Source organism: Oncorhynchus nerka, linkage group LG22 (assembly GCF_034236695.1).
Source record: "Oncorhynchus nerka isolate Pitt River linkage group LG22, Oner_Uvic_2.0, whole genome shotgun sequence".
In the NCBI taxonomy this organism is placed as follows: domain Eukaryota; kingdom Metazoa; phylum Chordata; class Actinopteri; order Salmoniformes; family Salmonidae; genus Oncorhynchus; species Oncorhynchus nerka.
Window position 1 is genome coordinate 73218962 of NC_088417.1, and position 26330 is coordinate 73245291.

The 26330-nt window shown below is 43.4% G+C and overlaps 2 protein-coding genes across 3 annotated transcripts in view; both read left to right on the forward strand.

Moving 5' to 3' along the window:
• Nucleotides 1-14640, forward strand: part of LOC115105661 (cGMP-dependent 3',5'-cyclic phosphodiesterase-like) — a 29395-nt gene extending 14755 nt beyond the window's left edge. Inside the window, exons 12-29 of the mRNA XM_029627937.2 lie at nt 100-230; nt 354-465; nt 4689-4728; nt 4825-4888; nt 7521-7602; nt 7719-7893; nt 8419-8531; nt 8702-8779; nt 8884-9006; nt 9097-9290; nt 9391-9478; nt 11101-11148; nt 11438-11512; nt 11617-11716; nt 11819-11931; nt 12080-12118; nt 12246-12352; nt 12517-14640. Coding sequence (XP_029483797.1) covers nt 100-230; nt 354-465; nt 4689-4728; nt 4825-4888; nt 7521-7602; nt 7719-7893; nt 8419-8531; nt 8702-8779; nt 8884-9006; nt 9097-9290; nt 9391-9478; nt 11101-11148; nt 11438-11512; nt 11617-11716; nt 11819-11931; nt 12080-12118; nt 12246-12352; nt 12517-12772 — 1938 coding nt within the window. The 3' untranslated portion in view covers nt 12773-14640. The remainder of the gene's footprint in view (nt 1-99; nt 231-353; nt 466-4688; nt 4729-4824; nt 4889-7520; nt 7603-7718; nt 7894-8418; nt 8532-8701; nt 8780-8883; nt 9007-9096; nt 9291-9390; nt 9479-11100; nt 11149-11437; nt 11513-11616; nt 11717-11818; nt 11932-12079; nt 12119-12245; nt 12353-12516) is intronic.
• Nucleotides 14641-14859: 219 nt separating this feature from the next.
• mtmr2 (myotubularin related protein 2) lies at nt 14860-25962 on the forward strand. Of its 2 annotated transcripts, none has more exons than XM_029627939.2 (16): nt 14860-15113; nt 19335-19440; nt 19555-19578; nt 19691-19751; nt 19829-19923; nt 20038-20142; nt 20377-20481; nt 20582-20665; nt 20738-20887; nt 21008-21196; nt 22602-22787; nt 22931-23137; nt 23389-23481; nt 23643-23756; nt 23958-24134; nt 24492-25962. In XM_029627939.2, the coding sequence occupies exons 1-16, from the start codon at nt 15034-15036 to the stop codon at nt 24654-24656; spliced, it is 1941 nt and encodes a 646-aa protein (XP_029483799.1). In that variant the 5' UTR covers nt 14860-15033; the 3' UTR covers nt 24657-25962. The 2 variants fall into 2 exon arrangements, with proteins under 2 accessions (XP_029483799.1, XP_029483800.1); XM_029627940.2 differs by lacking the exon at nt 14860-15113 and adding an exon at nt 15643-18650.
• Nucleotides 25963-26330: the final 368 nt, after the last annotated feature.

A 26330-nucleotide genomic window follows, 5' to 3' on the forward strand; every position in this document is an offset into this window, starting at 1 on the left:
GAGTATTGTAGTGTTAACAGTAGTACGTTAGGATATGTTTGATGGTCGTGTCCTCTACATCTCTGCCCCTTTTCCCTCTTCTCTGGGCTGATACTGTAGAAGGAACACCAGCAGCTGAACAGCACTTTGGGATTTGAAGTTCTCTCCATGCTGTGTGTTCCTGTTGAGTGTCGGGCCACCACCAAGGTTGTGGCCCTTGCCTGTGCCTTCAACAAAAAAGGAGCAGACAGGTATAGAGCTGTGTGTGTTAGCATAAGCATGCAAACTTCTGTCTGAGTGTATGCGTGCGTGCTTGCATAGCTGCATAGGTTTGTGTCTTGCTGTAAAATGTGTGTGTGCTTGTCATTCTTCAGACACACAGAAGTGGATGAACACATAGTGCAGCACTGTTTCTGCTACACTTCCTCAGTACTGACCAGCACATTGGCATTCCAAAAGGAACAGAGACTCAAGTATGAATGCCAGGTAAGGAGACGCTACCTGACTGCACCCCTAATGAAAAAGTACTACTGAATTACTACTCATCACTACTACACAAGATCTGCACAAAATGTACTGTTTTACTACTTGATTGATATTGAGATGTATAGTAAACCAGTAGTGATTTATGTAGTAAATTGGGACATTTCACTACCAGAGAACACTACCATATTCCTTCCCAAATCACTACATAGTTCCCCACTACTGAGCTTTTGTGTATTTGGTATTTTATTGGGATCCCCATTAGCTGTTGTGATAGCAGCAGCTACTTTTCCTGGGGTCCACACAAAACATGGAACATGACATAATACAGAACATTAATAAACAAGATGTCACACCCTGACCATAGAGAGCCCTCTGTTCTCTATGGTGTTTATGTCAGAGCGTGACGGGGGGGTTATCTAGTTCATAGATTTCTAGGTTGGTGGTTTGTGTGGTTCCCAATTAGAGGCAGCTGGTAATCGTTACCTCTAATTGGGGATCAAATTTAGGTAGGCTTTTTCCCCACCTGCATTTGTGGGATATTGATTGTTTGTTAGTGTGTTTGGGCACTACGTCCTCACGGTCTTTGTAAGTTTTGTTATTTTGTTTTGTTAGATTTACTTAAATAAATATGTGGAACTATACTCACACTGCGCCTTGGTCAGCTCATTTCCAAGATCGTAACAGAATATCCCACCAACAAAGGACCAAGCAGCGTGAAAATGAGGTAAGGAAGTTTTGGACTTGGGAGGACATGAGAGGAGATGAGACCCTTCCTTGGCGGGAGTCGCCAAGGAGCATGGAAGGACAGCGACGACACCGGGGACCACGGCCACAGAAACCCCATGGAGCTGGTGGTCGAGCAGCAGAGAGTGCCAGAGCCTGTTTGGGAGTTGGAGGAGGAATTTGATGAAAGATTCCGGAGAGAGGTGGTAGCGATGACGTTTTACGCGTCAGGCCTCCAGTGCATCTCCCCAGTCCGGTACATCCTGTGCCCGCTCCCCGCACTCTCCCTGAAGTGCGTGTCACCAGTCCGGTACCACCTGTGCCGGCTCCACGCACTAGGCCTCCAGTGCGCATTCACAGTCCAGAGCTTCAGGCAACGGTTCACAGTCCAGAGCTTCAGGCAACGGTTCACAGTCCAGAGCTTCAGGCAACGGTTCACAGTCCAGAGATTCTGGCGGTGGCTCACGGTCCAGATGTTCCTACGGCGCTTCCCGGTCCAGAGCTTCCCGCGACGTTTCACTGTCCGGAACCTCCGGTGATGTTTCACGGTCCTGAACCTCCCGCGACGGTCCACGGTACAGAACCTCCAGCGGGGCCCAGTCCGGGCACGGCGTCTAGGGGCCCAGTCAGGTCACGGCGTCCAGTCCAGCTCCAAGGCCGGAGCCTTCCTCTGCACCGATGCCCAGTCCAGGCACGGCGGCCAACTCAGCTCCATGGCCGGAGCCTTCCTCGGCGCCGGTGCCCAACCCAGCTCCATGGCCTGGGTTCTCCTCTGCGCAGATGCCCAGTCCGGGCACGGCATTCTACCTGGCTCCATGGCCGGACCCGTGGTTTGGGCGGGGGCAAAGAGCCGCCACCGATACCAGTCACCCCCCCCTACCCTCCCCATTTGGTTTCAGGTTTTGCGGCCAGAGTAAGCACCTTTGGGTGGGGGGTTGGGTACTGTCACGCCCTGACCATAGAGAGCCATCGGTCAGAGCGTGACTGGGGGGGTTATCTAGTTCATAGATTTCTAGGTTGGTGGTTTGTGTGGTTCCCAATTAGAGGTAGCTGGTAATCGTTGCCTCTAATTGGGGATCATATTTAGGTAGGCTTTTTCCCCACCTGCATTTTTGGGATATTGATTGTTTGTTAGTGTGTTTGGGCACTATGTCCTCACGGTCTTTGTAAGTTTTGTTATTTTGTTTTGTTAGTTTCACTTAAATAAATATGTGGAACTATACTCACGCTGCGCCTTGGTCCGCTCATTTCCAAGATCGTGACACAAGAGCAGCTCAAGGACAGAACTACATGAATTTAAAAACGGTACACATAGCCTACATATCAGTACATACACAAAATATATCTAGGTCAAATAAGGGAGAGGCATTGTGTTGTGAGATGTTGGTTCATCAGTTTAAAATCAGGTTTGCTGTTCATTTTGAGCAATATGAGATAGAAGGAAGTTCCATGCAATAATGGTACTCTTTCTTGAATGTGTTCTGGATTTGGAGACTGTGAAAATACCCCTGGTGGCATGTCTGGTGGGGTAAGGGTGTGTCAGAGCTGTGTGTAAGTTAACTATGCAAACAATTTGGACTTTAACACGTTTATTATAAAAAGAAGTGATGCAGTCAGTCTCTCCTAAACTCTTAGCCAAGAGAGACTGGCATGCATAGTATTTACAGTACCAGTCAAAAGTTCAGACACACCTACTCATTCAAGGGTTTTCCTTTATTTTTTAAACTATTTTCTACATTGTAGATTAATAGTGGAGATTTCAAAACTATGAAATAACACATAGTAGTAACCAAAAAAGTGCTAAACATAATCAAAATATATTTTCTATTTGAGGTTCTTCAAAGTAGCCACCCTTTGCCCCGATGACAGCTTTGAAAACACTTGGCATTCTCTCAACCAGCTTCATGAAGTAGTCACCTGGAATGCATTTCAATTAACAGGTGTGCCTTGTTAAAAGTTCATTTGTGGAATTTCTTTCCTTCTTAATGCATTTGAGACAATCAGTTATGTTGTGACAAGGTAGGGGTGGTATACAGAAGATAGCCCTATTACGGTCCATATTATGGCAAGAACAGCACAAATAAGCAAAGATAAATGACAGTTCATTACTTCAAGACATGAATGTCAGTCAATCCAGAAATTTCAAGAACTTTGATAAGTTTATTCAAGTACCGTAGCAAAAAAACATCAAGCGCTGTGATGAAACTGGCTCTCATGAGGACTGCCACAGGAAAGGAAGATCCAGAGTTACCTCTGCTGCAGAGGATACGTTCATTAGAGTTACCAGCCTCAGACATTGCAGCCCAAATAAATGCTTCACAGAGTTCAAGTAACAGACATCTCAAGATCAACTTTTCAGAGGAGACTGCATGAATCAGGTCTTCATGGTCGAATTGCTGCAAAGAAACCACTACTAAAGGACACCAATAATAAGAAGAGACTTGCTTGGGCCAAGAAACATGAGCAATGGACATTAGACTGATGGAAATCTGTCCTTTGGTCTGATGAGTCCAACTGTGAGATTTTTGTTTCCAACCGCAGTGTCTTTGTGAGACGTAGAATAGGTGAACGGATGAAGCATGGAGGTGGTGTGATGGTGCTTTGCTGGTGACACTGTCAGTGATTTATTTAGAATTCAAGGCACACTTAACCAGCATGGCTACCACAACATTCTGCAGCGATACGCCATCCCATCTGGTTTGTGCTTAGTGGGACTATCATTTGTTTGTCAACAGGCCAATGACTCAACACACCTCCAGGCTGTGTAAGGGCTATTTGACCAATAAGGAGAGTGATGGAGTGCTGCATCAGATGACAATCACAATCACTCGACCTCAACAGCATTTGAGATGGTTTGGGATGATGGCTAATGGCTAAGTGGTCCTTTTTGTCTAGCAATCTTTTTGATGTGGTAAAAAGTGATATAAATGGCTAAACAACTACATGAAAGTATTCATAAAACATAAAGGAAAGTTAAACGTACAGATGGTGACAGCACAAGGGCTATGAAAGACAGGATGACGAAGAATGAAAGATGATTACATTCAGGATTGTCAAAAAGTAGCTAGATAACAACAACCAACTACTTCGTGTTTTGTGTACTTCTGTGGTCGCAAAAAGCCGGCGTAGTCTGGCTGTAGTGTTGTGATACTTATTTACTACTAACATTAATTAGTAAAAATCTACCTGATTACTACTGGAAACACTACTGTTTCCTACTGAAAAGTACACAACTCTACTTGTGTAGCTTGAGTAGTGCGTAAACTACACATTCACTTCACAATCCCTACAGGTCTCTACATAGTCACTACTGCGCGACAAGGTTTTATGTAGTAATTCAGTAGTACTTTGAGGGACTGACCACCCAATTTACTGAGCCTTGCTCGGAGTGACTGCCTTTTGTCCATCACGATCCCTAACTTGGTGAGAATATTTAGCTAGCCCACAAATACGCTTCTAGTCTTCTCAACTGTTTCCTGTGTCTGTCTGTGTTCATATAGGCACTGCTTCAGGTCGCCAAAAACCTTTTCACACACCTGGGTAAGTATCATACTTGACCTATTATCCTTGTTTTAGTGGCACAGTGGGGCATCATTTTTTGCTGTTATAACAACATTTATATATCTCGGTCTCCAGATGATGTATCAGTCCTGCTAAAAGAGATCATTGCAGAAGCACGGAGTCTCACCAGTGCAGAAATGTAAGTACTGTATTACCATAAGGCTATCACAAGCATTGTAACAAAAGCCTAAAGCTGTGTTTGAATACTCATACTAACCGCACTATTTGTGACGTGAATTGAGTATATAGTATGCTTATAGGTCATAGTATGGATATAGTTAGTATGCCAAAGTTCCCGGATGTCATACTAAATTCGCCAAAATACGAAGTATACAAGCACTGGACACTATTTCTGTGCTTTAGGGTCCACAATACAATACTTCAGAAAATGGGAGTGGCTTCACAACATTTTCAGATTCGAAGAAAATGGCAGAAAATATGCAGTTGAAGCAAAGAAGTCGGACGAGAGCAGATACAAATTCATTGCTTTAACTAATTATGAAAAATGTTAAGATAATGTTGGGCAATGTAATAAAGTAATGATTTTTCAAATAAGTTACATTACACATTATGTTGGCTGATAATTTGTTAGCTACGCTATCCTTACCAACTACATAGCATTACAGCAGAATGTACCGGTATGTTAGCTAGTTACCTAACATTAGTTGGCTACTAATACATTGAACTTGCCAGGCAGTATATTAACTATATGCTATCTAACTAACCACCCAATGTTTATTGACTTGATTATTTACATAATTTTTAGCCAAGTGGAAGAGTCATTGTCAGTTTCAATGGACATTGTTAATTCTGGCTATCTACTCAGATTTCAGAGCACTCTGCTGCAGAATAACGGATTCATTTACGAACGCTCAACATAATACAAAATATAATATATTGTTGCCAGCAGTACAGTTACAGTCACCAACGCTCTGGATAACATGAAAACAGCTTAACCAGCTGTGCTAGGGTGGGTAAAAGGGTGAGAGTGAGGTGTTTTTTGTGTCTGGAAGTAATTAGCCAACGTTAACCAGTTAGACTTACGAACGCCCAGAGCGCACTTTGGCACTCCAGATTGAATTTACACACACAACCAAAATCATAAAATGTTTAGTTAGTAATTTGTTATACTAACAAGCCAGCAACAGGTTGCATAGCAACAGCATCAATTTCCGGAAGACAAGTGAAGCTCTAGTACGCTCAACTGAAATAATACCATTCGCTTACAGTATACTAAAATGATCTAATAGTATATAGTACAGTTGTGGCCAAAAGTTTTGAGAATGACACAAATATACATTTTCATAAAGTCTGCTGCCTCAGTTTGTGTGATGGAAATTTGCATATACTCCAGAATGTTATGAAGAGTGATCAGATGAATTGCAATTAATTGCAAAGTCCCTCTTTGTCATGCAAACGAATGCATTCCCAAAAAACATTTCCACTGCATTTCAGCCCTGCCACAAAAGGACCAGCTGACATCATGTCACTGATTCTCTCGTTAACACAGGTGTGAGTGTTGACGAGGACAAGGCTGGAGATCACTCTGTCATGCTGATTGAGTTCGAATAACAGACTGGAAGCTTCAAAAGGAGGGTGGTGCTTGGAATCATTGTTTTTCCTCTGTCAGCCATGGTTACCTGCAAGGAAACACATGCTGTCGTCATTGCTTTGCACAAAAAGGGATTCACAGGCAAGGATATTGCTGCCAGTAAGATTGCACCTAAATCAACCATTTATCGGATCATCAAGAACTTCAAGGAGAGGGGTTCAATTGTTGTGTAGAAGGCTTAAGGGCACTCAAGAAAGTCCAGCAATCGCCATGACCGTCTCCTAAAAACATCAGGGACAGACTGATATTCTGCAAAAGGTACAGGGATTGGACTGCTGAGGACTGAGGTAAAGTCATTTCTCTGATGAATCCCCTTTCCGATTGTTTGGGGCATCCGGAAAAAAAGCTTGCCCGGAGAAGACAAGGTGAGCGCTACCATCAGTCCTGTGTTATGCCAACAGTAAAGCATCCTGAGACCATTCATGTGTGGGTTGCTTCTCAGCCAAGGGAGTGGGTTCACTCACAATTTTGCCTAAGAACACAGCCATGAATAAAGAATGGTACCAACACATCCTCCGAGAGAAACTTCTCCCAACCATCCAGGAACAGTTTGGTGACGAACAATGCCTTTTCCAGCATGATGGAGCACCTTGCCATAAGGCAAAAGTGATAACTAAGTGGCTCGAGAAACAAAACATTGATATTTTGGGTCCATGGCCACGAAACTCCCCAGACCTTAATCCCATTGAGAACTTGTGGTCATTCCTCAAGAGGCGGGTGGACAAACAAAAACCCACAAATTCTGATAAACTCCAAGCATTGATTATGCAAGAATGGGCTGCCATCAGAGTCAGGATGTGGCCCAGAAGTTAAGTTAAGCATGCCAGGGCAGATTGCAGAGGTCTTGAAAAAGAAGGGTCAGCACTGCAAATATTGACTCTTTGCATCAATTTCATGTAATTGTCAATAAAAGCCTTTGACACTTATGAATTGCTTGTAATTATACTTCAGTATTCCATAGTAACATGTGACAAAAATATCTAAAGACACTGAGGCAGCAAACTTTGTGGAAATTAATATTTGTGTTATTCTCAAAACTTTTGGCCATGACTGTATCACGACTGACGCATTAAGTATGTAGTATACAGGATGTTAGTGTGGGTATTCGAGCACAGCCTTAGTATCACTGATTAATATGACCCATCTTTCTCTCCTCCAGTTGTTCTGTGTTCCTGTTGGACAGTGTCAGTCATGAGCTGGTTGCCAAGGTGTTTGATGGAGGAGTGGTTATCAATGAGGAAGTGGGTCTTTATCCTAAACTTACTCACATCAAAGCCCTAAGTTTAGTATAAGATAACATTTCATTGTAAATGGATGTTATTTCCATAGTATAATTGCCTTTTTCTTGTCATCTCAGACAGAGCTGCGTATCCCTGCTGACCAGGGCATAGCAGGCCATGTCGCCACCACAGGGAAGATCCTCAACATCACAGATGTCTACTCCCACCCTCTCTTCTACCGCGCCGTGGACGACAGCACAGGCTTCAGGACACGCAACATCCTCTGCTTCCCCATAAAAGACGAACACGGAGGTCTGTCTCTCTCTCTTTGTCTTTCTCTCTCCATTTCCCCCTCTCCCTATTTTTTTTTATTTTTAATTTGGATTATTTTACCCCTTTTTCTCCCCAATTTCGTGGTATCCAATTGGTAGTAGTTACTGTCTTGTCTCATCACTGCAACTCCCGTATGGACTCGGGAGAGGCGAAGGTTGAGAGCCATGCGTCCTCCGAAACACAACCCAACCAAGACGCACTGCTTCTTGACACAACGCACATCCAACCCGGAAGCCAGCCGCACCAATGTGTCGGAGGAAACACCATACACCTGGCGACCTGGTCAGCGTGCACTGCGTCCGGCCCGCCACAGGAGTTGCTAGTGCACCATGAGACAAGGATATCCCTGCAGGCCAAACCCTTCCTAACCCGGACGACGCTGGGCCAATGGTGCGTCGCCCCATGAGCCTCCCGGTCGCGGCCCCTCTCCCTATTTCTGATCTATATCTATACACATACATCTATCATCTTTCTCTTTCTCCCTCTCTTTCTCTGTGGGTTCAGAAGTGATTGGCGTGGCTGAGCTGGTCAACAAGACTAATGGACCATGGTTCACCCGCCTTGATGAGGACTTGGCCACAGCCTTCTCCATATACTGTGGCATCAGCATCGCTCATGTGAGTTCACAGACATCCCCTTTGCGTATCCTTTAGACCTTATAACTGATTATTACCTGATATATATTTTTCTATAGAGTAAGGATATTGATAGATTGTTGATGACACGTTAGTGTTAATCAATGTTGTCATCATGATGAATGACTCCTGTGCTCTCTGTTCCTCCCCAGTCCCTCCTGTATAAGAGAGTCGACGAAGCCCAGTTTAGGAGTCAGCTGGCTAATGAGATGATGAAGTACCACATGATGGTAAAGCATCCAATCAGAACTAATCTCTTCAACCTATGAATGCAGATCCAGTCAGTTTGTAATATTTGGCAGTTAATGTCCTGACCTTTGACCCTGTCTCTCAGGTGTCAGAGGAGGAAGTGACCCGGCTACTGACTGTGGGAATCCAGCCTGTAGGGGAAATCTACCCCAGCTTCTCCAGCTTCACCTACACACCTCGCTCCCTGTCAGACGACAGCACACCCACGGTGAGACAATCAACACACACTCTTGGAGAAATACACTGGTAGTATAATTTCTTTTTTCTCATGTATCTTGATCATGCCTCCTGTTTTCAGGCCATTATCAGCATGTTTGAGGACATGGGCTTCATAAACACCTACAAGATCAACATGCACACGCTGGCCAGGTTCTGTCTGATGGTGAAGAGAGGCTACAGGGATCCTCCATATCACAACTGGATGCATGCATTCTCAGTCTCTCATTTTTGCTACCTCCTCTGCAAGAACCTGGAGCTCTCCAACTACCTAGAGTATGAACACACAGAGATAAGCATTTACAAACTTTGCTACAGCAAAGTGAAACACACTCATGAACACCTCAACTCACACCGCAGCGTTCTTTTGTTTCAGGGACATCGAGATGTTTGCTCTTTTTGTGTCCTGCATGTGTCATGACTTGGACCACAGAGGGACCAACAACTCCTTCCAGGTGGCATCGGTAAGATCCCACATACCACAAACACACAGACTCCTATGCTGTATGTATATCTACAGTGCATTTGGAAAGAATTCAGACCCTGTCCCCTTTTCCACATTTTGTTATGTTACAGCCTTATTCTAAAATGTATTTAAACATTTTTTCCCCCTGAATTTACCCACAATACCCCATAATGACAAAGCAAAAACAAGTTTAGAAATGTTTGCAAATAGTGTATACTCTAAATAAAAAACAGGAATATGTTATTTACAGTATTCCGACCTTTTGTTATGCGACTCGAAATTGAGCTCAGGTGCATCCGGTTTCCATTGATCATTATTGAGATGTTTCTACAACTTGATTGGAGTCCATCTGTGGTAAATTCAATTGATTGGACATTATTTGGAAATCTATATAAGGCCCTACAGTTGACAGTGCATGTCAGAGCAAAAACCAAGCCATGCGGTCAAAGGAATTGTCCGTAGAGATCCGAGACAGGATTGTGTCAAGGCACAACATTCTGCAGCATTGAAGGTCCCCAAGCACACAGTGGCTTCCATCATTCTTAAATGGAAGAAGTGTGGAACCACCAAGACTCTTCCTAGAGCTGGCCGCATGGCCAAACTGAGCAATCGGGGGAGAAGGGCCTTGGTCAGGGAGGTGACCAAGAACCCGATGGTCACTGACAGAGCTCCAGAGTTCCTCTGTGGAGATGGGAGAACCTTCCAGAAGGACAACCATCGCTGCAGCACTCCACCAATCAGGCCTTTATGGTAGAACGGCCAAACAGAAGCTACTCCTCAGGAAAAGGTGCGACAGGTCGCTTGGAGTTTGCCAAAAGGCACCTAAACAACTCTCAGACCATGAGAAACAAGATTCTCTGGTCTGATGAAACCAAGATTGAGTGCCAAGCGTCACATCTGGAGGAAACCTGGCACCATCCCTACAGTGAAGCATGGTGGTGGCAGCATCATGCTGTGGGGATGTTTTTCAGAGGCAGAGGCAGAGGCAGAGGAGACTAGTTAGGAACGAGGGAAAGATGAACAGTGAAGTATAGAGATCCTTAATAAAAACCTGCTCCAGAGCACTCAGGACCTCATACTGAGGCATATGTTCACCTTCCAACAGGACAACTACCCTTAGTACAAAGCCAAGACAATGCAGGAGTGGCTTCGGGACCCGTCTCTGAATGTCCTTGAGTGGCCCAGCCAGAGCCCGAATTTGATCCCGATCAAACATCTCTTGCGAGACCTGAAAATGGCTGTGCAGCAAACCTCGTCCATCCAACCTGACAGAGCTTGAGGATCTGCAGAGAAGAAATGGGAGAAACTCCCTAAATACCGGTGTGCCAAGCTTGTAGTGTCATACACAAGAAGAGTTGAGGCTGTGATCCCTGCCAAAGGTGCTTTTTAATACATTTGCAAACATTTCTAAAAACCTGTTTTTGCTTTGTCATTATGGGGTATTGTTTGTAGATTGAGGGATACTTGTTTTTGTTAATCCATTTTAGAGTAAGGCTGTAACGTAACAAAATATGGGAAAAGTAAAGGAGTCTGAATACTTTCCGAATGCACTGTATATCATACCAACTGCCACAGAAAAGTGTATTACCCAAACAAGCTCTTCTGTCTTCTTTTTTCCAGAAATCTGTATTGGCTGGCCTGTATAGTTCTGAGGGATCTGTGCTGGAGGTAAACACAAATACTTCATGTATCAGAATGGTATTATGCATGTCCCTCATCCTTAGGAGCCGATGACATGGATGTCAATTAAGGCAGCCACCCGCACCTCTCTGATTCAGCAGTTTTGTTTTATATGTGGACGACAAATTTCCGTTGAATGCATTCAGTTGTGCAACTGACTAGGTTTTCCCCAGGCAAAACCATGGCTCGATGGTGCGCTGGGTCGTTTCTGCCCTCGAGTGGATATGAAATATAATTGCAACCTCACCACTGACATTGAATTGGCTCTCATTTCCAGAGGCATCACTTTGCTCAGACGATTGCCATACTCAACACCCAGGGCTGCAACATCTATGAAAAGTTATCTAGAAAGGTAAAACAAAAGGCAATGTAAGGTTCTGTACTCTTTTCTCAAGGTTTTTTAGTTGGTGTTGTACTATTTTGACTCTGTTTCCACATTGTTTTTTTGATTGCCAGGACTACCAGAGGATGCTTGACCTGATGAGGGACATCATCCTAGCCACAGACTTGGCTCATCACCTACGGATCCTGAAGGATCTGCAGAAAATGGCAGACGGTAAATTATCCCCCTACATCCTGTCTCAGAGTCTTATGAAAGGTAGCACTTCACTTCTCTTCTATTTCTTATTATAATCATACTGTCTGTTGTGTCTTCCAGTGGGCTACAACACCAAAGACCCTCAGCACCATAACCTGCTACTGTGCCTGATTATGACCTCCTGTGACCTCTCTGACCAGACCAAGGACTGGAAGACCACCTGGAAGATCGCAGTAAGAACCCACTCAGATCTTACGCCTTTAATAACCAACTGTGTTCTCACCTTCTTTCACATTTAGATCACTTTTATTGGTCTTAGGAAGATGGTGTAGGCCTCCATGCAGTATGTTCACATGAAACGCATGTCTGTTTTTGTTTCAGGGACTTATTTACAAGGAATTCTTTTCTCAAGGAGATCTGGTATGTAGGAAATTGTTTATTGAATGCCCAACATGGTATGCCTCATATTGTTTTCTGTCTCCATGTGGTACAGGGGCTTTTACGATTTCCTCTGTGTGAGAGTGTGTCCCTGTGCTTGTGGCTGCAGGAGAAGGCTATGGGGAACCGTCCCAGTGAGATGATGGACAGGGAGAAGGCCTACATCCCAGAGCTGCAGACAAGCTTCATGGAGCACATAGCCATGCCCATCTATAAGTGAGCCTCTTACTGATCCCTAACCCCCAAATCTGGGAGAGGATGGGTGTAATTGTTCTCAGACAATGAGAACTGTTTTTGTTGTAATGCATATTAGTGGACTCTCCTTAGCTTGTCTCACTGTATCCCCCCCCCCCCCCCCCCTCCTCTACTTCCTCCTACAGACTCCTCCAGGACCTGTTCCCCAGGTCGGCAGAGCTGTATGAAACCGTGGCTAGCAACAGAGAACAGTGGGGTAGGGTCTCTCACAAGCTCAACATTAAGCGGTGGCCCGGCAACGATTCTCTGGACTACCTAGATGCAGAGTTTGAGCAGCTACAGGTTGAGCAGAACGGACAGATGGAACAGGAAGGACAGGACAGACAGACAGGGCAGGAAATGGACGATGAGACCTATGGTAGCCCTCCAGCCCAGCCCTAGGCCACAGCAAGACAACCAAGAGTCATGGAGAACTAACACCTACATCAAAGTGATTTTGATTTTATATTCTGTCATACCCAAAATGGATTGTGGCTCAATCATTATTTTATTACCTCCCCCTGCAAAGACACCTATTTTACAGGATGTAGTGCACAACAATCTAAATGATAATTCTCTCACATTGCAGCTGGTGTGGAACACAATGAAGACAGCAGGGGGACACAGAAAATGATTGATTACATAGATTTGGAGAGAGGAATATTACAATGGCTATAAAACTCATTTTACAAAAATATATTTTTTATTTTGCCTTGAGTTTCTCACAATGATACTTGAAGTTTGTGTGAATCTTTAAAGGCAGATATTGAGAGTTATCAGGTAGAACCATGTACATTGTAAACGGGGGTGAACATAGATAAACATTTTTACCTACCAGTATGGGACACCCAGGTGCGAGCAGGCATTTATTTTATTTTATCATACATAAAGTACAGGGTAGCCTCCTCTGCTAACACTGACAACAGATCAATAAAAACTAAAAGTGGCACTGGCCCATTGACAAATACAGTGAATATGCTCACACCGGGGATATGGCCGATGTTCTCCACTGGTGCCAATAAGGTAACTTAATTGAGCGAACAGTAGCATAATAATTTTTTGATAATTAAAAGACAGATATTTTCATCCTCATCTCTTTACAGCAATAGCCATTTGCTTTCCAAACAGTTTTTCCGCGATTGTATTTTTAAATATAGCGATATGCCTGGCTGGGTCTCTGCTTTTCACTGACAGTAGTAACTCAATCATGTATTTGCAGCCTGCACTGTCCAAATGTCGGACCCTTCCGACTGTAGGCGATGTGATTGAAAACAATTCACAGGTTATTTGTTTTTTAACTAATAATCCTCTGTGGCCAAATCATGCTTTCTGGTGTAATAGCCTATTTTCAATTATTTTATTTATGTATTGACAGGAGTAAGCTAATTAGGCCATATAATTTCGGCAATTTAATTCAATTTACTCCAGAGAAAGCTTCCCCTAGCCTTATGGCACGGCCGCCTATGCGGTTTAATGTGGCATGAACACAACCAGTCATGATGTTTTCATCTGATTGTCAAACAATCGCTTAACAAATACGCTCCTTGTAGGCTACCCACGCATATACGTCCACTCACAAAATAATTTCGGCATCCAAACCCCAACAATTTGATGTGGCTGACATGCAGTAATGATAAATACTTCTGTAGTAGCCAATAGTTTTTTGGGCATGTTGTATTCATTGTGATAGGCTCACGTTTTACCGGTAAGCACACCCCCACTATTTATTTTGCCGGGATGCCATAACTGACCATATTTTCAATCCGTTTGTAAACAGAATATAACAAGCTTGCCTTACCTTGTGGGGTTGCCTTCAACATGAGACACTGCTCGATTGTTAATATATATACTTTGTGGTATTGTGTGTATATATAACAATGTTGGTGATTGGAATGTATAATGTAGGCCTACTGTATATTTTTTTTAAAGTTATCAATTCACTAGTTTATAGCACACATTTTTCATAACATGTTTCTTCTCCCCTGTATCCCCTCCAAACACTGTTTTCAGAGTTTGTGTAAATCTGGTCTGATTTGGACATTGCTTTTTGAATGTGTGACATGTAGAAATGGCATGGGGTCGATATGCATTTTTGTTTTTATAACATCCAACTATATTAAGTTCTTATGTTGATGTGTCTTGTTTGCCTTTTTCAATTTCCAAATACCAAAAATATAGATAATTCTGTGAATTCTTGAATCTACATGTTAACATGATGCACTGGATATTTATATTAGTTCCTAATATCTGTGCACAAATAAAATGTTTTGCACACAATGTGTTGAGTACGTGTCCATTCTCAATCATCATCTTTACCTTCTCTACCCATATTTCTCTTTTTTTTTTATCTCTAATGATGGAGCATTTAGCTCTTGATAGTGTTGATGGGGTGGGCTACATGTAATAACCTGTAATGGCTGCGGGGGGCGCAACCCCAACCATAGATGGACTGTTAAAAAATAGCTCCATACAAACGAGAAGTAAAACAAACCACTCCCGTTATTATGGACAGGGTCAGGGAACTCTGGGAAAAGATGTCAGCTTCCTGTCTGTACCTTGGATTTACTTTTCACCAAGGACGGAATCAAAACAGTTGCATGTAGATATCTGCCCTCTCGCCTCAACCTGATAATTAATATACTTACATTTGACCAAGATTTACCATGGAGAACACCGGGAGCATCGACAGTCTAGGCTCGAAGCGTTCCTCATCAAGGCAGCCGAGTGTCGATTCACTGTCCAGGTGGGGCTCGCTCAACTTGCTCCCTGTGTAGTCGATTGACAGGCGCTTGTATATCTGACTATGCTACCTATCGCTATCTAAAATGCGTCGAAACATTCTCGATAGTGAATATACTGCATGTCATTATACGACTGTAATTCAATGAAAGATGTTGAAGTATTAGCTGAACCTTACTGGGATTAGGGTTACAAAAGTCGCTATGGGAGACAGCTCAAAAAGGTAATTTAACAGTTTGCCCAAAAAAAGCAGCAGTGATGGGGGAGAGCGAGGTATGTGAAGTAGGGGAGAGCGAGGTATGTGAAGTAGGGGAGAGCGAGGTATGTGAAGTAGGGGAGAGTGAGGTATGTGAAGTAGGGGAGAGCGAGGTATGTGAAGTAGGGGAGAGCGAGGTATGTGAAGTAGGGGAGAGCGAGGTATGTGAAGTAGGGGAGAGCGAGGTATGTGAAGTAGGGGAGAGCGAGGTATGTGAAGTAGGGGAGAGCGAGGTATGTAAAGTAGGGGAGGGCGAGGTATGTAAAGTAGGGGAGGGCGAAGTATGTTGTCACACTTTCTAACACTTTCTAACACACAATACATCACAATGATATAAATGTCATACCAAATGAAAGGAGGAAGTCTTGGGTACATATTTTGTATTCATTACAGCTTCCTATCTTATTTCAGTATGGAGTTGTAGATTGTTAAATAGTGTGCACTTGTGACAATTTGCCCCATCAGCGGGTAAGGTAAATCGTCATATTGGATTATCAACAAATAAGAACACAACTCATTATTTGTGAATATTGATTTTAATTTCAATTTCAAAACCAAATTCAACTTCATTAAAGAATTCAAAATAAAAACAATCATGCCTTGAGAATCAAAACAATGCTGGCAGAACACAGATTAAGTGGCACGACCACTTTACAAATAGAAAGTTCTCTGGCATGCACATAGATCCACGATAATTGTTGGAATGGAATTCTGCAGATAACTTGCTTAAATGTCCAAAGTCTTAACAGAAGTGGTGCCACTAATACACAGTTTTGTAACAGTCTATGGGACATACATCCATATCAGATAAATCAGACTCCTCTTCAGAGTCAGTTCTGACACACAAATGGCCTGGCCTGAGGTACAAGCATCATGGGCCATTTGTTGCATCTCACACACTTCACCCAAGTCTCATTTAGAAGGCTGTTTGAAAATGGCTCCACACAGACGAGGCAGAAGCACTCCTCTTCATCTGATGGTGAATCTTCTACAATTTCTTTTTTGAGATGCCTTGTTTTTTGCAGATCCAGATTGACTCCTCCCCCTCCTTGCTTCCCTTCAGAAACAGACTTTTGCTAGATTGTGACTTATTCTTTTCCATTTCTAGTGCCTGCTTCACTGGTGTGTCAGTTAGAATTGCTGTTTTGTGCTGTTTTCTTCCTTTGCAAGCTGGTTTTCAGGGGCCAGCTTTTGGATATGGCCAGATGTCCTCTGGAGTTGGTAGTCCGCTGTCAGCAATGGCATTGCTGGGCAAGGGTGAGCTGGTGCTATCTTAAGAACTGGAATGGTGCTGGGGCCTGGCAGGAACATTGCAGGGCTGGTAGGGTTCTGAATGGGGCGATCTGTAACAAACTCAGTTTCCAGAAATACATCCCTGTTGTAAGGTTGTACTCCAGCCACCCTAAAGCCAGTCTGAATGTTCAAGGGGGTTGCAGCCAGAGGATAGGAGATTGTCAATTTATGACATTCCTGGGATTGTGGCAATGTCTTCCCGGGATTATTCCTCATCCAGGCATCACACGTGGTGTTGATGTGCCTCTTTAGCAGCCCATAGACAGAATTGTCTAAGGGTTGAAGCCGATGAGAGCAATGTGGTGGGAATGACAGCATATTTATGCCATAGTTCAGTCCATCAATGGACAGATGAGACTCATGAACAGGAAGTTCACCATAGAACATGGTCACACAAAGTAGCTATTTGATTTGAGCGCCTCTAGTGAGCACCTAGTGTTGGAGGTATTTATAATTTTTACCTTTATTTAACTAGCAAGTCGGTTAAGAACAAATTCTTATTTTCAATGACGGCCTAGGAACAGTGGGTTAACTGCCTGTTCAGGGGCAGAATGACAGATTTGTACCTTGTCAGCTCGGGAATTTGAACATGAAACCTTTCGGTTACTAGTCCAACGCTCTAACCACTAGGCTACCCTGCCGCCCACTGTATGAACAGTGACACTTTACCTTGCTCTCCCCTACTTAAGTAGTACTTTAAAGTAGTTTTACTTAAGTTGTTTTTGGGGGTATCTGTACTTTACTATTTATATTTGACAACTTTTACTTTACTACATTCCTAAAGAAAACAATATACTTTTTATTCCATACATTTTCTCTGACACCCAAAAGTACTTGTTACATTTTGAATGGCTAGCAGGACAGAAATCACGCATTATCAAGAACATCCCTGGTCATCCCTATTGCATCTGATCTGGCGGACTCACTATACACAAATGCTAAGTTTGTAAATTGTTGGAGTGTGCTCCTGGCGATCTGTAAAAAAATAAAATGGTACCATCTTTTTTCTAATATAGGGAATTTGAAGTGATTTACTTTTTACTTACAATACTTAAGTATATTTGAGCAATTATTTACTTTTGATAATTTAAGTATGTTTAAAACCAAATACTTTGACTTACTCAAGTAATATTTTACTGGGTGACTCACTTTTACTTGAGTAATTTTCTATTAAAAAAAGGTATCTTTACTTTTTCTCAAGTATAACAATTCTGTACTTTTTCCACCACTGGAAAGTAGACTTTTCTACTAGTAGTACTAACTATTCTGAACAAAAATATAAAATGCAACAATTTCAAAGATTTTATAGTTCATATAAAGAAATCAGTCAATTGAAATAAATTCATTAGGCCCTAATCTATGGATTTCACATGCCTGGGAATACAGATATGCATCTGTTGTTCACAGATACCTTAAAAGGTAGGGGCGTGGATCAGAAAACCAGTCAGTATCTGGTGTGACCATGTGCCTCATGCAGCGTCACATCTCCTTCGCAGAATTGATCAGGCTGTTGATTATGGCCTGTGGAATGTTGTCCCACTCTTCAATGGCTGTGCAAAGTTGCTGTAACTGGAACACGCTGTCATGGGTGTTGATCCAGAGCATCCCAAACAAGCTCAATGGGTGAAATGTCTGGTGAGTATGCAGGCCATGGAAGAACTGGGACATTTTCAGCTTCCAGGAATTGTATTCAGATGCTTGCGACATGGGGCAGTGCGTTATCATGCTGAAACATGAGGTGAAGGTGGCGGATTAATGGCACGACAACAGGCCTCAGGATCTCGTCACGGTATCTCTGCATTCAAATTGCCATCGATAAAATGCAATTGTGTTTGTTGTCCGTAGCTTATGCCTGCCCATACCAAAACCCCACCGCCACCATGGGGCACTCTGTTCACAATGTTGACATCAGCAAACTGCTCGGTACAGTTGAAACCGGGATTCATCCATGAAGAGCGCACCTCTCCTCCAGCGTGCCAGTGGCCATTGAAGGTGAGCATTTGCCAACTGAAGTCGGTTACGATGCCGAACTGCATGTGGTGGTCCTGTGCTGGTGTGGTTACGCGTGATCTGCGGTTGAGGCCAGTTGGACATACTGCCAAATTCTCTAAAATTACATTCGAGGTGGCTTATGGTAGAGCAATGAACATTCAATTCTCACAACAGCTCTGGTGGACATTCCTGCAGTCAGCATGCCAATTGAGATATCTGTGGTGTTGAGTTGTGTTAACTACACATTTGAGTGGCTTTTTATTGTTCGCAGCATACCGTGCACCTATGTAATGATCATGCTGTTTAATCAGCTTCTTGCTTTGCCACACCTTTTCAGGTGAATGGATTATCTTGGCAAAGGAGAAATGCTCACTAACAGGGATGTAAACAAATTTGTGCTAAATAAGTTGTGCATATGGAACATTTCTGGGATCTTTTATGTCAGCTCATGAAACATGGGACCACCATTTTATATGTTGCGTTTATATTTTTGTTCAGTGTAGTTAGCTAGACACGATGGCAGATTCCACAGCCATCTAGTCTGGGGGAAACATAAGTAGCCCAGGGGACTGAAAAACAGGGTCTAACAGACAGTGATATATTATCCAGTCTCCTGGGCTAGGTATGATATTTTTGCTCAGTATCCTAAGATATAGAACATGTATTCTGCTATTCTCATCACAGTACCTCCACCTCTCGTTCTGACCGGTCCGCTCATGCTGCCAAGCCCACCTTTGCAATGTCTTCTGACAATGTGTCCATCTCAACAGACTTTTCCCCAGAGCTACGGGTTGGTACATGGCTCTTCACCTACACTTTACGTAGATTTAGGTCTACTAATGTAGCAGTAACATCTAAAACATGTCTGCCTTTGTCCCTCTTGCTTTTCTTCTATTGATTTCAGGGTAGACCTAAAGCGGTTGCCAAGGTATATTCTTCAATCCCACTTCCCTTAAAGATTTGTGTTGCCATTTTAATTAATATAATCTACTTCTACTCTGTATGTTTTACCTATCAATGGAATCTTGTTTTATATACAGGTGCTCAGGGATTCAAAAGAAGAACCACAGTTACTACCAAAGGAAAGCGTGCAAGACCTGGGTATGTCACCCCCCTTTTGTGGCCGTCTATCGGTTATTTTGAGTTTAATGTAATGACCTGCTTAAACCTTCTAACAGCCAAAGATGTCACCTACATCTGTCCTTACATCGGTGCACTGAGGGGGACATTGACTGTCACCAACTACAGGTTGTTTTTCAAATGCATGGACAGGGTATGTAGGCTTTTGTTATACTGATATAACAGTCATAATAGCTTTCCATCTGTCTCCATTCCACCCTTCAGGATGTCAAATCATTGTTTTTATTATTTCCTTTATGTCTCCTAGGAACCAGCGTTTGTGCTGGACTTGCCCCTGGGGGTAGTGAGCCGGGTGGAGAAGATAGGAGGGGCATCTAGCCGTGGTGAGGTCTCCTACGGGCTTGTCTGCAAGGTGAGCAGTGACCACCACAAAAATGCCTGGAACATCCCTTACCTGATGTTTGTCCTAATATATCATCTATGACGCTCTCAAAGAGAACAAGCATTTTTCTTATACTCTTGTGCCCTGATGAAATTACCATGATTGATTCAGATAAATCTGTTTAAATGTGACTCCAATCACTGCACTAGTGTACTTTTTTCTCTGAGTGTAAATGACAGTGGTTACATTGACCGGTCTCCTCAGGATATCCGTAATCTGCGGTTTGCACACAAGCAGATGGAGGATTCACTCAGGAAGTCCATTTTCGAAATCCTGATGAAATTTGCCTTTCCTGTTTCTAATGGTCTGGTGAGTGAGTCGCTAGGTTTCTGCTACCCCTGGTCTGTTACCTGTGTGCTGTATGTACAGACCCAACTGACTTGACTATTTTTCTGTCTATCATCCACAGACAATCTTTGCCTTTGAGTATGGGCAGGTCTATCCTGAAAATGGCTGGAAAGTGTATGATGCTCAAGCGGAATACAAAAGACAGGTATTTGAAAGATTCTGAGAATCTGGGCTCTGGTTATAAGCTATTTATACACTTGTGGTGGGGTGTGTGTAGGGCTTACCCAACGAGAGCTGGAGGATAACTAAAGTGAATGATCACTACGAGCTGTGTGACACTTACCCATCAACCCTGGTGGTGCCTGTTAACATCCCAGACGAGGAGTTGAAGAGAGTGGCTGCCTTCAGAGCCAAGGGCAGGATACCTGTGAGTTAATATTTACACTTTACACTGTCTGCGGTACCTCCGTAGTAGTACCTTGATGTAGTACTTGTGGTCCAGTGTTGTGGTCCTGTCCATGCCAATGCCTCTGCTGTGTGCGTGCAGGTGCTGTCATGGATTCACCCAGAGAGCCAGGCCACAGTGATCCGCTGTAGTCAGCCCATGGTCGGGGTCAACGGCAAGCGCAGCAAAGATGATGAGAAGTACCTCCAGACCATCATGGATGCCAACGCTCAGTCCCACAAGCTCTTCATCTTCGATGCCAGGCCTAGCGTCAATGCTGCTGCCAACAAGGTATGTTATTGGTAATAATAATATTTGAGTGCAAAGTGCGTTTCACATACTCAATGCCAATACAGTTCAATGCTCAACCGATAGCGTTATTTGCTGTGGAATTGATGTTAATCTCCTCTCACAGATCTTCTGTAAGTATGAAAACTATTCACTATCGTTCAGGGTATACAGTGGGGCAAAAAAGTATTTAGTCAGCCACCAATTGTGCAAGTTCTCCCACTTAAGAAGATGAGAGAGGCCTGTAATTTGCATCATAGGTACACTTCAACTATGACAGACTAAATGAGGGGAAAAAATCCAGCAACCAAGTTGTCCTTACCACCGACATGTCTGATTTTCAATTGGAAACTCCTGTAATATCCATAGTAACTTTCCTCTGGTGATTTTTCTCAGTGGAAGGGCATCAGGGAAACGAGTGGCAGCACACGTGATGGTTAAGAGAAACTGGTTACTACTCTTTGCTTTGGGCAAAGGACCAACACAATCCACCAGAACCTCGCTGAAAGGTTTGTCAAAAGCAGGAATAGGCTGCAAAGGTGCAACCACCACAGCTTGGTTCGGTATACTCATCTGCTGGAAAACATAACAGGATTTACTGTAAGACATGGCATCCTGTTTCAGACCAGGCCAGAAGAAGTTACGCAAGATACAGTCATACTTCTTGTTGACTCCAAGATGACCTGCCATACTACCATCATTAGCCAACCTCAGTATCTCTTATCGAAGTGTAACTGGAATGACAATTTGAGATGCACTGGGTCAATCGTCCTGCCCAGAAGTAGAGCGAGAATGCCATTTCCTCATTAGAATCCCATCTCTGTCAAAGTAACTCACACAAACTTTATCAAACTCCTCCTCTGGACGTATCTCAGCAAAAATACGAGGGAGACATCTTTACAGATCGACCATGGTGGGATTGCAGGCATCTTCCTCAACACTAGACTTGCTCGCAGTGACTTTCTTAGACATAGCACGTGTAACGGCACACGCTGGGAACACGCTACTTTTCTGATAACCCATCAGGTTCCTCTACTCTGGGTTCCTTACAAATTACAGGATTTAGCACAACCTTCTCCAGCCAAATCGTTTCCCAAAATGAATGAGACCCCCTTCACCGGTAGTCTAGACCTCACACCGACAGCGGATCCATAAATAAGATCAGACTCGAGTTCCACATTATACAAAGGAGCTTCCATGCAACCCATCTCCATGCCTTGTGCTACACACTATAGGCAGTAGCTGAAGTGTCAGACAAAGGCAAAACAAAATGAAGGACTGGTCTGCCCGTGTCTCGCAGTATCTTCACCAGCTGCTTAACAGCATCGCCACTCTGAAGCATAAATTTAAAAAATCTGTAACATTATTAAATTACAAGAGATGACTACATTCTCTGTGTTGTCCTCAGATGAAAGGGGGTGGCTATGAGAGTGAGGATGCCTATCAGAATGCAGAATTGGTGTTCTTGGACATCCACAACATCCACGTGATGAGGGAGTCACTGCGCAAGCTGAAGGAGGTAGTCTATCCCAACATCGAGGAGTCCCATTGGTTCTCCAACCTCGAGTCCACTCATTGGCTGGAACACATCAAGGTGAGGGGAGAGAAAATAAATCAAGGTTGAGATTATTTGTTTTGTACATAGAGTTAAAGAGAGTGGAAGCAGAAAATAGGGAGAAGGTGTGTCTTGGATGCTGTTCCAGCCCATGTTAACCTGTCTGTCTGTGCCCTGCGTAGCTGATCCTGGCTGGGGCGCTGCGTATTGCAGACAAGGTGGAGTCAGGGAAGACGTCAGTGGTGGTTCACTGCAGTGATGGGTGGGACCGTACTGCCCAGCTCACCTCCCTGGCCATGGTGATGCTGGACGGACACTACCGCACCATCCGCGGCTTCCAGGTGCTGCTGGAGAAAGAGTGGCTGAGCTTCGGCCACCGCTTCCAGCTGGTAAATAAGCCTTTGCTCCCTCTAACAGTGTTGTGTTCCTTATACCAAGCCTCAATACTTGGGACACATTTTGGAAATGCTTTGGACATTCTAATGTGGTAAGAGAAGTTGAAATGGTTTAAAACTCTGGATGGCTACATAATTTCCTGACTCGGGTCAAACATGTCCCATGGCACAACTTCACCCTTTCCTGTTTCTTGTGTTTTGTTCAGCCATTATGGTCACATGACTCCCTGTCCTTCTCCTTCCAGAGGATCGGTCATGGGGATAAGAACCACACAGACGCAGACCGCTCGCCTGTCTTCCTGCAGTTCATAGACTGCGTGTGGCAGATGACCCGCCAGGTGAGTGACATCACTGTTTGGTGCTGATGGGTTTGGGCCCTGAGTTTTTCCTAACCATATGACCTGACCAGGAAAAGCTCTGGGCCCTAGTAAAAAGTACACGGGTCATGTTTAACAAACGTCCCCTTGGATTGTAAATTAACTGTTGTTGTCGTCTTAAGTTTCCTGCAGCCTTTGAGTTCAACGAATACTTCCTGATCACCATCCTGGACCACCTGTACAGCTGCCTGTTTGGGACGTTCATGTGTAATAGTGAACAGCAAAGGGTGAAGGAGGTGAGTGCCAACAATGGCGTTAGATTGACGACAAATGCATGGAGTGCAATGCAGAAATGTGAAACTAAATTAAATATGGTCTGTCATGGATAACAACATTTCATACACAGTTGTTTAACAGTGCTAATAGGAATATGCTAAGGGATATATTTGATTTGCTTATGTTAACACCCACATGTCATACATTGTATTGTTCTGCAGGAGCTGCCCAAGAAGACAGTTTCCCTGTGGGCCTACATCAACAGCCAGCCAGAGGAGTTCACCAACCCTCTGTATGTCAACTATTCCAACCATGTGCTGTTCCCAGTGGTCAGCATGCGCCACCTGGAGCTCTGGGTGGGATACTACATCCGCTGGAACCCTCGCATGAGGCCACAGGTCTGGGAAAACTACCTCACTTTCATAGCAGGAGTAATGAAGTTAATGGTAGTAATTTTTATGCTTTCTGGTATAATTAGTATGAATAAATGTCACAGGAGGTTGGTGGCACCTTAATTGGGGAGGACGGGCTCGTGGTAATGGCTCGAGCGGAATGGTATCAAATACATCAAACACTTGGTTTCCTTGTGTTTGATGCCATTTGTTCCATTCCAGCCATTATTATGATCCTTCCTCCCCTCAGCAGCCTCCACTGGTAAATGTACATTTCCATTCATATAAATGGCTGTTTGTATGCTTGTTATACATAGTTATGTTCTAGTGTTGACCATTACCGTTTGTCTACCTTATTCCCAGGAGCCTGTTCACCAGCGCTACAAGGAGCTGCTGGCAAAGCGGGCGGAGCTTCAGAAGAGGGTGGAGGAGCTGCAGCGAGAGGTGACCAATCGCTCTGCCTCCTCATCCTCTGAGAGGGCGGGCTCTCCCACCCGCTCCATCACTCCAGTTCAGACCTTTGTCTGACAAGCAGACAGACAAAACCCAGGGGGATAGTGTCCGGAAGCTTATAGTGGACGGCTGAGGACCGAGGCCCAACTCCTATAGGAAGCAAAACAACCAACAAGTGTCTGTAGAAACCGCATATTGGCCTTTGGCTGCTCCACCTCAACAGCTGAGGTCATATAGAGTCAGAACTGTAGAATGAGAATAAGAAGATTAATTTATATCTCTATGGTCAGAACCTGCTGCACCAAACAGAGCTGCCTTTGTTTCCAACCACCTTGCTACAGCCATACTACACTCTACTGACCTCTGCTGCCAGGGTCAAGAGTACTGTAACATATTATCATCAAATAAGTATGAAATATATTAGCTTACTGAATGTAGGTATTACATTTATTCTAAGTGATAAGTACACTAATTGATTAATAGGATAAAACAAGCAACACACTAAAAATAATAGCTCAATTAATTCCTCCATTGTTAAAGCAGGGTGGAGATTTATTCCAGAAAGGCAGGCTATTTAAACAAATGTATGTTTATTTCTACTTGACATAATCCAAATAGGGTTTGAGGTCAGAATTGTCTCGGAGTTGAGAAAATAGTTACTGAATGGACACATTTTGACCAAATAGGTGTGAATGAATCAATGTGGGCATGGGTGGGTGCATTGTTAGTTATGTATAACATTCCATCTGATCAGTATGTTGTGTTTTTAAGCTGTCAAGTTCCTTTTATTAGCAAGTTAACTGAATACTATTTTCTGTCTCGTAGGTTGTGTGTACAGTTTACAGTATACCATATACTTATAGGCTTACAGTTCGGTCTCATTCCTAATTGATTAGGTTATAGCTTGAGGGCTTTTTGACTGCAAAGACCAGTTAATCATCTAATACATTGAATTGTTGCAATGAGTGGTCATCTTGACTTAGTTAAATATTGTTAACGATAAGCATGAAGACTGATCTGTATACCATCCCTCACTCCTACAGCAAAGATGAGGGAGTAGTGGTGGAAATCTTTATGATATGGACTAGTCTAGACAAGTCTAGCTACAGTTATGCTGTGCATCATATATAGGGAGGAGGGATAATGTTAGAGGGTAGCTATATGAATTGTATGTTAGAATTTTGGCCCTGTTATCTGCTTATGTGTATATTGTGGTGATTTCTGCGATAACATCACGTTGCAGACTTCTCACTCAGAAAATGGATCATCAGGATTGACAATGTGCATTTAATGGTTTAGTTAGGGTTTTAAAATGAAAGCTGTAACTAAGTGCTTCTTGAAAGGTCATACTCACAGGTTCTTAATAAATGCTGCATATGTATTGTTGGATTCTAGCTTGAAATACTTGCTATACTAGAAGTTAATGATTACATGTATATGGTGGGGTCAATGGAGGGTGGATTAAAACTAGGGGTCTGGAAAGTTAATGAGTGAGGGAAAAGGCAATCACCTGGTTGGATAGCTGTGGATTAGTGAGGAATTTGGGCCCAGGTCAGATGAAGTGAGTTTTTATTACACACACACCACCTAAGTTCCTGCCTAGCAACAAAGATGTATTGGCTGTCTAGATGTGCAAAGAGGAGACTCCGCCTAATAGAAGGATATAAATATATAGTTTAAGGTAGGTTCCGTTAGGATAGGTCCCTAGATCAATAGCTAACTTACGGTGTAGGGTAGGTTCTGTGTAGG

Coding starts and splice junctions, on each gene's coding strand:
- mtmr2 (XM_029627939.2), top strand. CDS start 15,034: ATGGAGAACACCGGGAGCATCGACAGTCTAGGCTCGAAGCGTTCCTCA. Junction 19,752..19,828: donor GGAAAGCGTGCAAGACCTGG/GTATGTCACCCC, acceptor ACCTTCTAACAG/CCAAAGATGTCACCTACATC. Junction 21,197..22,601: donor TCAATGCTGCTGCCAACAAG/GTATGTTATTGG, acceptor TGTTGTCCTCAG/ATGAAAGGGGGTGGCTATGA.